Source organism: Kogia breviceps, chromosome 18, assembly GCF_026419965.1.
Source record: "Kogia breviceps isolate mKogBre1 chromosome 18, mKogBre1 haplotype 1, whole genome shotgun sequence".
Classification (NCBI taxonomy): Eukaryota; Metazoa; Chordata; class Mammalia; order Artiodactyla; family Physeteridae; genus Kogia; species Kogia breviceps.
Window position 1 is genome coordinate 14649775 of NC_081327.1, and position 13712 is coordinate 14663486.

Below are 13712 nucleotides of genomic sequence, written 5' to 3' on the forward strand. Positions count from 1 at the left end.
GGGGATGAAACCAGAAGAGACTTTGCTTCAGTGGTCAGAAACTAGGGTGAGGTGGGGCAGGGCAGAGCTAGGGTGTGTGTGGGGGGCATGGGAGCTATTTCCCTAAATTAGCATGACCCCTGGCCTTTCCAAAACAACTTCTCAGAGACAATCAGTAACCTGAAAAAAACATTTATTAGGAAAAATAGAATCTGTACAATTCAAAGTCGTCTGGCCTCAAGAGAGGCTCCTTCCCTCCTCAGCCACATCCTTGGGGACCCGGGAGGCGACCTGGCTGGGGGAGACCAAGACTCTGGGTCTTCAGTGTGGCCCAGCAGGCGGGATATCTGGGCATCCACTTTCCTGGAAAAAGGACAGGGGAGTAGAGGCTGAGGTTTTGCTCAGGATTGGGGTCTGGGGCTGTGTATGTTCTGGGAAACGGGCTCAGGAGAGGTGGGTACCAAACGGCGGTCTCAGAGGATTCGGGGGCTGGGTGTCTTAAATCCTGGCATGGTCACCTTTTCTGCAGCCGCAGCTCCGCCCTTTGAATCCTTAGCACCTGCAGTATAGGGTCGTCCTGGAACTCGCTGCCGTCGGAGTCTGGAGGGAAAAGAGTGAGATTCAGGGGGCCGGACTCGTAGCGTGCCGGACTGCCATCCAGATTCGAGGCAGCCACGAGCGTCGGTGCGCATCAGCTCACCTTCCGCAGCCTGCAGAAGTCTGGCAGCCTGGGAGAGGATGTCCTCTGGGGGGGCGTGGCCATCAGCGGATGAGGGAGTGGCCACAACTTCAAGAGCCCCCTCCTTGAATGGACAGGGCGGGGCCTTAACACAGGTGGCCGTCTCCTCAGCTGGAGGGGGCCGGACCTTGGGCGGCTTACACCGGACTTCAGCCAAGAAAGTGTCTCTGTCCTTCCTAGGCACCGATCCCACTAGGGGGAGCATGGCCTTGGCGTTCCGAGACTCGGCCTTAGACCGACCCTGCGGGGTCTCTGCCTGGGGACACCATGATTCAGATGGAGGGGCCGTGACCTCTGAACGAGGGCACAGAGTCTCGGTTTGAGGGCGTGTGGCCTTGACTTTCTGAGATTCAGCCTTGGGTGGAGGCGGGCCCTCTTGGCGAGGGGGCGTGTCCTCCAGGCTGTCTGGAAACAGCCGAGCCGCCACTACTTGGCCCAGCGCGCCTCTGAGCTGCGGGCCAGGGCCCTCGTCCGCTGCCGTGATTCGCCCAGCAGACTCCCGGAGTTGGGCTCTGCTTCTTCGAGGCTTGGAGCTCTGCCTCTCGAGCTCGCCTGGGCTGCATGGGGCAGGGGTGGGCGGGCCCTGGGGGGCGGCAGGGGGCGCGGGAGTGGAGGCAGAGGGCGCAGTGGTTGAGGCTGGAGGCGCAGGAGTGGAGGCTGGGGGCGCTGGGGTGGAGGCCGCGGCCGTGGGAGGGATGGCCCCAAAAGATACCCAGGGACCGGGCTGCGGGGCCCAGAAGAATCCATGGGGACTGGGGCCCCAAAAGATATGTGGAGAGAACCCTGGGGGAATAGGAGGCCTCTCCAAGTGGAAGCCTTCCCGGGGACCAGATGGAGCCACACTGCCCCAAAGTGGGATGCAGTTAGGCTGGGTTCCCAGGGAACCAAGGGTCTCTGCAGGGGCAGGAGAGGTCTGTAGACAGATGGGGATAGGAACCTAAGAGGGAGAGAAAGGGTAGAGGGTCCTCAGTCCCCCTCAGCCTCTCCCTCCCTCCAACTTCCCTTAGGATCCCCGCTCCAGCCCCCTCAGTCTCCTCCCTCCCCCATCTCACCGTAGGGGTGAGGGCAGGGGTCTGGGGCAGCACCCAGGTTCCATCACCCTGGCTTCCTCGAGCCTGTTCAAGCTTCCGCCGCTGCCGCCACTGGTACAGAATGTCATCCTCTGGCCGCAGAGGTGCCCGGGAGGAGACTGGGGATGGAGTAGGGATGGGGGCAGGGGCAGGTGCTGGGGTTGCTGTGGAGTAAGTAGAGGGAAGAGGGGTAAGGCAGGGCCTGGGGGGATGAGCAAGGACAGCCTAGCACACACCCCTCGACTGTACCAGAAGGTTAATCAGACAGGCTCTCCAGATAATGTCCCAACTCCCCTGCAGATTGGGAAGTGGGGAAAGGGGCAGAATCAGAGAAGAGAGCCCTCAAGGGCTTCTCAACCTGTCATCATTCAATTCTTCATTCATCAGCAAATATTTACTGAGCTCTTACTATTTGCCAGGCACTGTTCTGGACATGGTGGTTACAGCAGTGACCAAGGCGGATCCTCCAGAATCTGCCCACTTCTCCCCACTTTACTTCCCTCACCTGCCAAACCCAAAGCACCCTTCTTCCTATCCTCCCAAACTGTCCCTATCCACAGCCAGAGGGAGCCTGTGAACACCTGAGTCAGATCAGGGCCTTCCTGGGTTAGAATCTTCCTCAGGCTGCACCTCTCTCCTGGTAAAAAGCAAGTCTTTGCATTTGTGGTATCCTCTGCCTGAAAGGCTCTTCGTTCATGTAACCACAGGGTTCACTCCAAGTCTTTCCAATATTTGCTCAAGTATCACCTTCTTAGTGAAACCTTCCCTGACTACCCTATTCAAAACTGCAACAACTCCAGCCCTACTACTCTCCATTCTCTTTCCTGTTCCATTTTTCTCCTTAGCACTTTATCACCTTCTAACTACTAAATATTATACTTCTTTGCTTATTTATTGTTCATCTCTCCCTCCACATTGCCAACTACACAAGGGCCTTCTAACTACTAAATATCATACTTCTTTGCTTATTTATTGTTCATCTCTCCCTCCACAATGCCAGCTACACAAGGGCAGCAATTTTTGTCTATCTGGCCATTATCATATCCTCAGTGTCAAGACCAGGACCTAGTGTCAGTATTGGTGGCATAAATGCAAAGTGAACTGTTTATTGTGTTCCATCCCAGTGCCCAGCCCTGTGCTGAGTATAAAGCAGTGACTAAAGGCAGGGCCACTGGCTGTCCTCAATCCTGTGGGGCAAAGAGACACCATTCCCTACCACCCAGAGCATCATTTTGTCAGTTAGTATGTCTACCATTATCTCTCAGAAGCCCCACCTACTAATGCTGCACAGAGAAGGTGGGGGTACATCATGTGGGACCTCTTCTTCTCTCCCTTCTATATACTGTGATTCTACTTCCAAACCTGGCCACTTCCCTCTACTCTGCTCCTCAGGCTCTGGCCCAACCCAAACTACCAGAGTCTGTCTCTCACTAGATGTTGATAGCAGCCATAGGGAGCCAATAAAGATCCCGTGCCCTCCTTGCTCAGAACTCTCCCGTGGTTCCCTGGTAGATTATGACCAAATGCCTCACATGCTTATATAGCCTATGGAATCTGACCCCTGCCAATCTCTTCCACCTTATCCCACACTACTCTTACTCCTGGCTCTTGCCTTTCCTAGTTCATTGTCTGCATTGTGTTCCTTCCGACCTCAGGTCCTTTGTGCAGGCTAGAGGGCTATTGTCCCCACCTGCATCATTCAGGTCTCCACTTAGATAGCACCTCTTCCAGGAAGGCCTTCTCTGACATCCCAGCATCGCAATTCTCTCCTGCATGGCCCTCATTTCTGCTTATATTTCACATTTGTTTGTGGAGTTATGTAGCTATTCTTTGTCCCACACTCACTATCCTGTGTGAAATAATGAATACATTTAATCTGCAAAACAACTCATGAAGTAGGTAGTAGTTTTATCCCCATTTTAAAGATGAGGAAACTGAGGCTCAAGGAGGAGGAGTGAATAAAAAGAGAATAAAAAGAGAAGGAGCAAAGAATCAGACAGGGGAGTGCTTGGGCAGGATCACACAACATGCACAAACAACACTCTGTTCTCTCTGCTTGCCTGTCCCCACTCACGGGAGTCCTGTGAGACATGGAGAGCATCTGTCCTGTGCACCACTGCATCCCAGGACCTGGGCACAGAGTAAGGGTAACAACGATGACCGTAACAGTAACCCAGGTCCTTAATCCAATCTCTGAAATCTTGGGGGCAGAAATTTGAGAGTTCAACAGTTTACATGTTTTAGCAAAGTTACATGGTATGTACAGTGTTGACAGGGGTCTGGGTCAGTACACCAGACTCAAACACATTGGTATTTAGTTGAACAATATGAAATTACCATTATTCAACCATTTTTCACTTACAGACAAAAGTTTCATATGGTTCAATGTTATATATCCATAGAAAGAAGCATGAATATTTACTCCCTGACTTCAGACTATACTACAAAGCTACAGTAATCAAAACAGAATGGTACTGGCACAAAAACAGACAAGTAGATCAATGGAATAGAACAGAGAGCCCAGAAATAAACCCACACACTTATGGTCAATTAATCTACAACAAAGGAGACAAGAATATACAATGGGGAAAAGACAGTTTCTTCAATAAGTGGTGCTGGGAAAACTGGACAGCTACATATAAAAGAATGAGATTAGAATATATTCTCCCACTACATACAAAAAGAAACTCAAAATGGATTAAAGACCTAAATGTAAGAACTGAAGCGATAAAGCTCCTACAAGAAAACACAGGCATAGAATACTCTTTGACACAAATCATGGCAATATTTTTGTAGCTCTGTCTCCTAACGCAAAGGAAACAAAAGCAAAAATAAATGAATGGGATCTAATTAAACTTAAAAGCTTTTGTACAGCAAAGGAAACCACCAACCACACAAAAAGACAACCTACTGAATGGGAGAAAATATTTTCAAACAGTATGACTGATAAGGGATTAATGACCAAAATATATTAACAGCTTATACAACTCAACATCAAAAAACAAACAACCTGATTAAAAGATGGGCAGAAGGCCTGAAAAGACATTTTTCCAAAGAAGACATACAGAAGGCCAACAGGCACATTCAAAGATGCTCAACATTGCTACTCATCAGAGAAATGGAAATCAAAATCACGATGAGATATCACCTCATACCTGTCAGAATGGCTATCACTGAAAAGACCACAAATAACAAATGTTGGTGAAGATGTGGAGGAAAGGGAACCCCTGTACACTGTTTATGGGAATGTAAACTGGTGCAGCCACTGTGGAAAACAATATGACGGTTCCTCAAAAAACTAAAAATAGAACTACCATATGATCCAGCAATTCTACTCCTGGGTCTATATCTGAAGAAAATGAAAACAGTAATTCAAAAAGATACATGCACCCCAATGTTCATAGCAGCATTATTTACAATAACCAACATATGGAAGCAACCTAAGTAAGTGTCCATCAACAGACAAATGGATAAAGAAGATGTGGTGTATATATACAATGGAATCCTACTCATCCATTAAAAAGAATGAAATTCTACCATTTGCAACAACATGGATGGACCTGGAAGGTATTATGCTTAGTTAAATAAGTCAGAGAAAGGTGAATACCACATGTTATCACTTATATGTAGAATTGAAAGAATAAAATAAACGAATGAATATAACAAAACAGAAACTGACTCACAGATATAGGGAACAAACTAGTGGTTACCAGTGGGGAGAGGCAAGCAGAGGAGGGGCAGGATGGGGACAGGGGCTAAGAGGCACAAACTACTGTGTATAAAATAAATAAGCTACAAAGAAATATTGTGGAGCACAGGGAATATAGCCAATATTTTATAATAACTTTAAATGGAGTATAATCTGTAAAAATTTTGAATTACTATGTTGTACACCTGAAACTAATATAATATTGCAAATCAACTATACCTCAATAAAAAGAGTATGAATATTCACCCTAAATAAGATAGATATATGAATATTCTTCATATTGTTTACATCAAATTTTGTTGGCAAATCAGCTGTGGTGCCAAATCTGCAAAAAGCCTTCTGATTTGGGGGCTTTGTGTTCAGAACTGCAGACAGGATGCAGAGAGAGAACATGCATACTCCTGATAGCTACTGTTAACAGAGCCGTGCTAGGTGTTCCATGTATTCACCAACTCATTTAATCCTCACAACACCCATAGCAGAGGAGTACAATTATTTCCCCTGTTTTACAGCTGGGGAAACAAGGCCCAGAGAGGCCCAAGGTCACAGAGGTGGTAAGTCGAAAGGCTGGGATTTGCACCCAGACTGCCCTCACCCTTGCCTCCCAGAACCTACCTTGTGCCTTGGGGTCAGAGCCCTTGCTGGAGTCAGGAGTGAAGGTCATGGAGAAGGGAGAGAGGCCATCAGAGCTGATGGGGAATGAGGAGATGCCGGCATTGCTGGGGCTGAGGGAGGAGGAGGAAGAGATGGAGGTCTTGCTGTAGGGAGAGGCAGAAGTAAGGCAACGGGGGTCTCAGAGGCAGTGGCCCAAGCCTGGAGGGGTAGGAGTGGGGAGGGTGATGGGGACGGGGGAGGCACCTGCGTTTGAGCAGCCTGGCAGCTCTGCTTTGCAGGCTCAGTGTCTCCAAGTCCAGCAGGGATGAGTTCCACGTGTTGAGGCTCTGTAAGGTGAGAGGGGTCAGAGGCCAGTCCCCATCCCAAAGGCTACTGGGAAAGGGGCTCGGGACAGAGGGCCTGGATGCAGGTCTACATTCCACCTGGTGCCCTCACATGCTGGCTTAGAATCTGCTCTTCCTCCTCAGGAAAGAGAGACCAGGTTTTCCTCTGTGGATCCATATCCCTCAGTGCAGTCATTGTTATAGAAGGGTTGACCATGCCTTCCTGATCAGGCCTGGTTAGTCATAATGTTCTGTCCTCTGGTTCACAGTGATTGGCTCAAAGATGAGCGAATGAGAATATGCCCTGGGGTTTAGGATGGAGCTATTGGAAAAGCCTTCTCTTTCCACTGGAGTGATCAAGTACATTAGAAGCCTAGAGTTAATGGGGCCATCTTAGCTATTTTGAGGGGAAAGCCTACCTGAGATTGAGCCAAACAAAGAGGAACAGAGAGCCATGAGAGTCAAGTTCCTCCCAATATGGTTCAAACACCTGGATTCAGCTATGCCTGAAAGCAGCTTCCTTTGGATTTCTTGATTGCATTAGCCAGCAAGACCTCCCTTTTTTGTTTAAACTTCCTTGAATTGGGAGTTGACTCTAATTCTATCCCAGGGCTGGTGCTGCCAGTTCAGGCAAGTAGGGGAAGGAGTGGATGGGGATGTCACCTGCTTTATTTCCTGAAGGGGGGCCATAGTCTGTGATGTACTGGCCACCTTGGCACGAGTCAGGACTGCTGTGTTGGGTCTTCCTTCTGGTTCATTGGCTCCTGTTGAGAAGCTCCAATTGATTTAGGGGGGCGGGCAGGAGGAGTGGCTGCTGGGGGTATCGCTCAGGAGAGGTTATAGGCCAGGAGTAGATGAGACTGAAGCATGTACCTGCTGCAAGTTGACTGCTGGGGTCTGGTGATTCAGGCCACAGCCACCAAAAGTCAGCTGGGGTTGGGCCTGCAGACTTGCGTTCCTCTCGGCTTGTGGGCTGAGCCTGTCGGAACCGGTTTATGTACCTGTGAGCATCAGAGAATTGCAAGGTGGGTGGGATGAGGAAAGCCTAATATTTAATAATAACAATAATAATCACAATAGCCAATGTTTACCTAGCTCCATAGCAGCACTTGGGAGTTGTCCCTCAACATCAGTTCTCCTTTTTTATGGAGTAATGCAATTTTGGTTTTTTTTTGGTTTTTTTTTTGCCATGCTGTGCGGCATGTGGGATCTTAGTTCCCCAACCAGGGATTGAACTTGTGGCCCCTGCATTGGGAGTGCAGAGTCTTAACCACTGGACCACCAGGGAAGTCCCCCAGTAATGCAGTATTATATAAGATGATATAATCCAGGGCACATAGCCACTCTTCTATAAATACATTTACCAGGTGCCCCTGTAGCTTTATGGCCATGTAACTCTGTTCTTGACCAATAGGTACGAGGAGATGTGATTCTGGAAAGTGGATGTGGCTGGGAGCCATTATGGGCCATTAAGGAAAGGGTAACAGCCTAGGGAAGTGAAAGGGACAAGAGAGAAGGAAACTGTGCCTCTGACACCTCAATTAGGGGCTGCCATATCAGGCCTGGTTGCTTCTGTCTGGACTATTAGGTGAGGAAGAAATAAGTACTCTCTTGTTTAAGCCACAATTAATTTGGGACTCTGTGTTATAGCAGCTGAACTTGGATTCTACAAATCCAAGTGCTCACTATGTGACAGGCATTGTTATAGATGCTGTACAGACAGTAACTCATTGAAAATTTAAAACAGCCCTAGAGCATACATGCTATTAATATCCCCAATTTGCAGATGAGGAAACTGAGGCCAGGATCATATACAGAGTTGGTGACAAAGCTTGGATTTGAACCTTGCTCCAGATGGCTTGCTAACATGCATGAAGTGTGGTCCTAAAAGTGCAGATCTGGCTGTGATGATTATTATGGGATGTCTGCCCCCTCCCACTGATCCAAACCCTTCTTTTCCCCCAGGGCTACTGCTACTTACTTGGCCACCACAGAGTCCCCGCTGTCAGTCACGGTGGGTGGTGGAGAGGCTCCCATCTGTCCCTCAGTGGTGCTGGGTGGGGAAGGGGTCCCTGAACTGGATGGCCAGGACTCCTCAAACAGCTCAGGGGATTCGGGACCTGTGGCCAGACCCCTGGGAGCTTCTGGGAGCCTGGATCTCTGGGACCTGGATGAGCTCAAGGTCTAAGATAGAGGAAGCGAGGAGAAGAAAAAGTGAGGCTGAGGGTTTATCCCTGTAGGGTAACGAAGACACATACGAAGTCTCAGTCCGGAGGGGAGGAAACACATCCCACGACTGCCAACAACTCAAAGTGATTGGGGCTGTGATGAGGGATTTAGGCGGTAGAGGACAGGATAAGGGTAGGGCCATAGGGAAGAGAGGAGGGACTGTCTTTTGATCTCTCACCCCCATCTCTCATCATGTCTTCCTTCCCTCTAGTCGTCACTCCCTTGCTACTGGGCTGGAACACAGCACTCTCTGTTGGGTGTCCTCACCTTGGAGTGCCAGGCCAGTAGTGGCTTCGACCCAGGGGGCCGTCCCCAAAAGTACTGTCTTGGGTGGAGAAAACTGGCAAGCTGCAAGGGGAGAGGGGGGTTGGCAGGCAGAGCATAGTCACTGCAGCCCTGCTGGGAGGCTGTATGTGGGTGGGGTGAATGGGAGAATGGTAAGAGGGCAGAACCACACAACGATTCCCATGGATTCCTGGAAGAGATGGACTATAATTCCCATGAAGCACCACTGCACATTCAAGATAATGATACGGGAGGCACGATTCCCACCAGCCCTTGGAGCAGTCTCAAAAGAGAAGAACCCAGGAACTGTTGGTTGGTAGTTCTTAACCGTGGATCCAGTCTAGGAGGAATCTTTTAAAACTACATTTGCGTGATCCTCACCCCAGACCAAAAGAATCAGAATATCAGGAAGGGGGCTGGGCATGTACATACATCTTCTTCGCAGTGTCCCAGGTGATTCTGAAGTGGAGCTCACGTTAAGGGCCAAAGCTAAACCTTATCACGGTACATTTCCCATAAGTCCTTGGGACACTATCTGAGGAGAAAGGGGTAGATGGATTACAATCCCTATAGTCACTGGGCTCCGCCTAAGCACGAAAGGTAAAAAATAACACCCATGGGGTCTGGGGACAAATTCAAAATTAAGAATATTAATTCCCAAGATGCCCCTGAGAATTGTCAGGTTAGAGGGAAAAAATAAAGCCCTAGGGGCCACTTAGCGGTACGTAAGACGCTATGGAACCCCCGGGATGGTGAAGTCCAAGGCGGGAGCCGGTTAAGGCTGTGGAGCATCTTGGGAGTTGTAGTTCCAGTGCGGCTGAGAACGAGAGACTCCGCACCCTAGAAAACCTGATCCTAGGTTGCGTTGCTCTCACCCTTGGTCCTCCCCAGGCCTCTTGCGATCCCCGGAAGAGGGATCGGTCTCACCTGCGGTCCATCCCGCAGCTACTTCGCCGATTCCGCCTGCTCTGCTCGGTCACCGGACTCACTCGGAGCGCATCTTTGTCGCTTAGCAATGCCCTATCAGCCCCGCCCCTCTCTGGGACTGCAGGCGCGGGAAGAGAGCGGCCTCCGAGGCAACGAATGATAGGAAAATAAAAGTAATTGGACGGTGGCCAAAGGGAGGTGTCTCACAATTGGTTGGCTGTAACGTGAATGAGAGAGCATGTTTAATTGGAGAACCGTAGCGAGCTGCAGTAATTGGCAGGTCTGTGGACCAATGGAAAGGAGCTGAGGCTGGGCTCGCGGTCTGGAGGGGTTCCAATGTACTCTCGCTTTCCTGTACTCGTGTATTCTGGCCACTCCCCCTCTTGCTGCGTAAATCTCATCCAGATTTCAGTCCAACTACGGCTTTTCCCGTTGCAGGGGCAGTAAGGCCGTCTATGCCCTCTCTAACCGCCGTCCCTCCATCAGTCCAGCAGCCTACCAGTCCCACCCGGTCATCTAACCACTTCCGTCTTGCTCCAGGAGCAGCTGGTTGCGCCAAATGCCAGGCCTGAGCTCCTGGCCGAGGTGGCTGGATCAAAATGAGCTATTTTGGGCCCCGGCGCGCTGCCCCAGGGGGGCCAGCCTGGACTGTTCTTGCCCGCACCCCCTGGCCGCTGCTCACCTGGCAGACCCCGCTGCCCTGTGCACCCGAGGCTGAGTCAGACGCACAGAATTAGGCCCGGCTTCCCGGGAGGCTGGGACCAGGGCCCTGCTGAGATGGGAATAGGGTCTGTTCTGTGTCCTCCTGACAGCCTGGCCCAGCTACCGCATTCCCTGTACCCAGGAATCTGCTCCTAAGACCGCCATCTGCGTCATCTTCAGAGCGCCTTCGGGGCGGGGGTGGATTAAAGGGACTGGGAATTCTTTGGTGGGTGTCTCAGGCCGTGGGTCCCAAACGCCACGCTTGCACCCCACTCTGGCAAGGCTCCGCCTCCTCAGCTTTAGTTTTCCTTTCGGAAAACTGGGGAATGATACCTCCCTGGCATTCAGCAGGCGCTTAATAAATGGCCAAGTCATTGTTGGGCTGTCTAAATAAGGCTCTATTAATGGCCGGCTCTGGCCGCAGTCCCAACGTCCCCGGGCGGCCCGCCGAGGGGCGGACACAGAGCGTACTATAAAGCAGCGGCGGCACCCGCTGGGGCACTGCGAAGCCTAGGGCGGCGGCGGAGCACGATGGAGATCCCGGTGCCTGTGCAGCCGTCTTGGCTGCGCCGCGGCTCGGCCCCGTTGCCCGGGCTTTCGGCACCCGGGCGCCTCTTCGACCAGCGCTTCGGCGAGGGGCTGCTGGAGGCCGAGCTGGCTGCGCTCTGCCCCGCCGCGCTGGCCCCCTACTACTTGCGCGCACCCAGCGTGGCGCTGCCTACCGCCCAGGTGCCAGGCCTGGGGGAGGGGCGGTAACCCGTCTACTTCCAAGGCTGGGGTCCCCGGTCACCCTGAGGGGGGTGAAGGAATGTCCCTTGACTTTGAGCGGGCCAGAGAGTCCGGCCCCTCAGAGGGGCTTCCGGAGTTCCCTGAGTATGGATTCTCGGAGGTCAGATTACTGAAAGGGGTGGGAGGTCCCCGTCAGTCTGAGGAGGGTCTCAGCTCCAGAGGAGTGGAAGGGCTGGGTCACTAATTGGGGTGGGGGCGGTCACTCTGAGGAAAGTCTTGGTGATTCTGAAGGAGGCTGGGGACCCAGGGAATCTGGGAAAAGGGGGGAGCCCAGTCATTCTGAAGGGCGTGGGGTTCCCAGTGCCTCCCGAGGGGAGGGAATATTTTGTTATTCTTGAGGAAGAGAGTTTGGAGACTGTGGTGACTGTATGTCTCCTGGAGAGGTAGAGGGGAGGGAGGGTCCTGTGACTTGAGAAAGGGGGGTCTGGCCACTCAGAAGTTGGGGAGGAGTACTGGTAACTACTGAGGGCTCAAGCAATCCCGTGACTCGAGTGGGAGGGTAGAAAGGGGACTCTGGAGACTCTGGGGGAGGAGGCATCTTGGCGATTCCTGGCGGGGGTGGCGCAGTAAGGGCCCCTGGGGCTCTGAGGGGAAGGGGGCTGAGCAGTCAGTGTTAGAAGGACACGCTGACTACGGCGTTGCTGACACTGGGGGAGAGGGCAGGCCTTGCCCCGTGAGGACGGAGGTCCCTGACCTCGCAGGGTACGGGGGCCTCATCACTCTGGATGAGAGGGGAATCCCAGTGGCTACAAGGGGAGGGATGATCCCAGTTAGTCTGGGCGAAGAGGTCCTCGGTGGCTACGTGTAGGAAAGGGGACGCCCCAGTTCCAGAGGCCAGGAACAGCTGCAGCACCGGAACCAACGGAGAACCAAGGGGAGGGGCCTTTCTGGGTCTCCGGAGCCTCGCCCCGCCCGATGACTATCGGGCTGTGCGCAGGTATCGACCGACCCCGGGCATTTCTCGGTGCTGCTGGATGTGAAGCACTTCTCACCGGAGGAAATCGCCGTGAAGGTGGTTGGCGACCACGTGGAGGTGCACGCGCGCCACGAGGAGCGCCCGGTGAGCCCGCTGGCGGGGGCCGGGCCTGAACGAGTACGCGGGATCCGCAGGCCGGAGGGGTGGGGCATCTACAGGGAATGGGCAGAGCCCCTCAAGCCTCTTTCCCTCCAGGATGAGCACGGATACATCGCGCGCGAGTTTCACCGCCGCTACCGCTTGCCGCCTGGCGTGGACCCTGCGGCCGTGACGTCCGCGCTGTCCCCTGAAGGCGTCCTTTCCATCCAGGCCGCACCTGCTCCGGCCCAGGCTCCACTGCCATCGCCGCCAGCGGCTGTCGCCAAGTAGGAGCCAGGGCACGCGAACCCTGGGAGCCGCCTCAGGCCCCTCCACCGCACTTTTAGACCTGACTCCGCCCAGCCAGATGTCCCGAGCGCGCCAAGACTACCCGCCCACCCAATCTGGGATCTGCCTTGAACCTTCCAACCTAGACGCAGCCTTGATAACGTAGACCTTTCCACTGACACTGCCTCTCTCACTTTGCACTGACACTGCCTCTCTCACACAGTCTCCTGTTTTCAAACCTCCGGACACCTCTCCGGCTTCCAGCCCCTACAAGCACAATCCCTCAGCCTACAGTCTCCCATCCCCACTGACCCCGCTTGGCGTAGAACCCCACTCCAAACTCCCTATTTCCTTCTGACTTCTCTAGGAAAACATCTCCACACCTCGTTTCAATCCACCCCCACCCAAGATTGTGGTGTAGACAGACCTGCCCCCACCCTAGGCCTAGGCCAGTCAAGCATAAGCCCCCGCTTCCCCTCAAATGTCCCAGACTCTGCACAGACCTCCCACCCTGGACCTTCCTGGCCTGGTCCCCCAAACTCTGGGTCCTTCCCCTCATTCCAACCAAATACTCCACTTCTCCTCACTCTCTCCCCGCAACCCATCTTCTAACTTGAAACCTCAGCCAGCCACCCCCAGACTCTTGAACCCCTTTTCTGACCCCCACCCTTGTACACCTATTCTAGGCCAACCAGGACCCTCAACCTCACACTGTACAGATACACCCCCCATCTCCTAAGACTCTGCACGGATGTCCTAGGCCCCTATGCCCAGCTCTAACCAGAACCCCCCAGTCACTGTTTTGACCCCCAAGTCTCCAACAACATACCTGCCTTCCACACCCCTCCCCTTATTCTCCAAGATCCAACCAAGCAGCCATTTTCGATTCCCCACAATCTTTCTCTCGCCTCAAATTCCATGATGCCCCGTCCCCTCGCTCCCCCAATAAATGTGCTAGAGCTGTGCCAACTGCTTTATGTCTGATCCGGGAAGGATGGGCTGG

General features: G+C 52.6%; 2 protein-coding genes across 7 annotated transcripts; one reads left to right on the top strand and one right to left on the bottom strand.

The window, feature by feature from the left end:
- Positions 1-156: 156 nt before the first annotated feature.
- Positions 157-10093, bottom strand: PROSER3 (proline and serine rich 3). Of its 5 annotated transcripts, none has more exons than XM_059046202.2 (12): positions 9877-10093; positions 9382-9484; positions 8843-9012; positions 8417-8619; positions 7309-7436; positions 7099-7199; positions 6356-6438; positions 6113-6222; positions 1771-1952; positions 680-1655; positions 498-579; positions 157-342 (listed from the first exon to the last, which is right to left on the bottom strand). In XM_059046202.2, exons 3-12 carry the CDS (start codon positions 8846-8848, stop codon positions 201-203), a joined length of 2013 nt encoding a protein of 670 aa, XP_058902185.1. In that variant the 5' UTR covers positions 8849-9012; positions 9382-9484; positions 9877-10093; the 3' UTR covers positions 157-200. The 5 variants fall into 5 exon arrangements, with proteins under 5 accessions (XP_058902185.1, XP_058902183.1, XP_066875135.1 ...); XM_059046200.2 differs by having other exon boundaries at positions 6113-6255; XM_067019034.1 differs by lacking the exon at positions 9382-9484 and having other exon boundaries at positions 9877-10019.
- Positions 10094-10751: 658 nt separating this feature from the next.
- HSPB6 (heat shock protein family B (small) member 6) lies at positions 10752-13674 on the top strand. 2 transcript variants are annotated; one of them, XM_059046235.2, is made up of 3 exons: positions 10752-11307; positions 12305-12460; positions 12539-13674. In XM_059046235.2, the coding sequence occupies exons 1-3, from the start codon at positions 11110-11112 to the stop codon at positions 12710-12712; spliced, it is 528 nt and encodes a 175-aa protein (XP_058902218.1). In that variant the 5' UTR covers positions 10752-11109; the 3' UTR covers positions 12713-13674. The 2 variants fall into 2 exon arrangements, with proteins under 2 accessions (XP_058902218.1, XP_058902219.1); XM_059046236.2 differs by having other exon boundaries at positions 10792-11307; positions 12305-12427.
- Positions 13675-13712: the final 38 nt, after the last annotated feature.

What these genes read in the sequence shown, in the direction of transcription:
- HSPB6 (XM_059046235.2), top strand. Translation starts at nt 11,110, where the DNA reads ATGGAGATCCCGGTGCCTGTGCAGCCGTCTTGGCTGCGCCGCGGCTCG. An exon ending in TGGCGCTGCCTACCGCCCAG is followed by an intron (nt 11,308 to 12,304) that starts GTGCCAGGCCTG and finishes GGCTGTGCGCAG; the next exon opens with GTATCGACCGACCCCGGGCA. An exon ending in CGGGGGCCGGGCCTGAACGA is followed by an intron (nt 12,461 to 12,538) that starts GTACGCGGGATC and finishes CTTTCCCTCCAG; the next exon opens with GATGAGCACGGATACATCGC.
- PROSER3 (XM_059046200.2), bottom strand. An exon ending in GGGGACTCTGTGGTGGCCAA is followed by an intron (nt 7,437 to 8,416) that starts GTAAGTAGCAGT and finishes TGATGCTCACAG; the next exon opens with GTACATAAACCGGTTCCGAC. An exon ending in CTCTGACCCCAAGGCACAAG is followed by an intron (nt 1,953 to 6,112) that starts GTAGGTTCTGGG and finishes CTTACTCCACAG; the next exon opens with CAACCCCAGCACCTGCCCCT.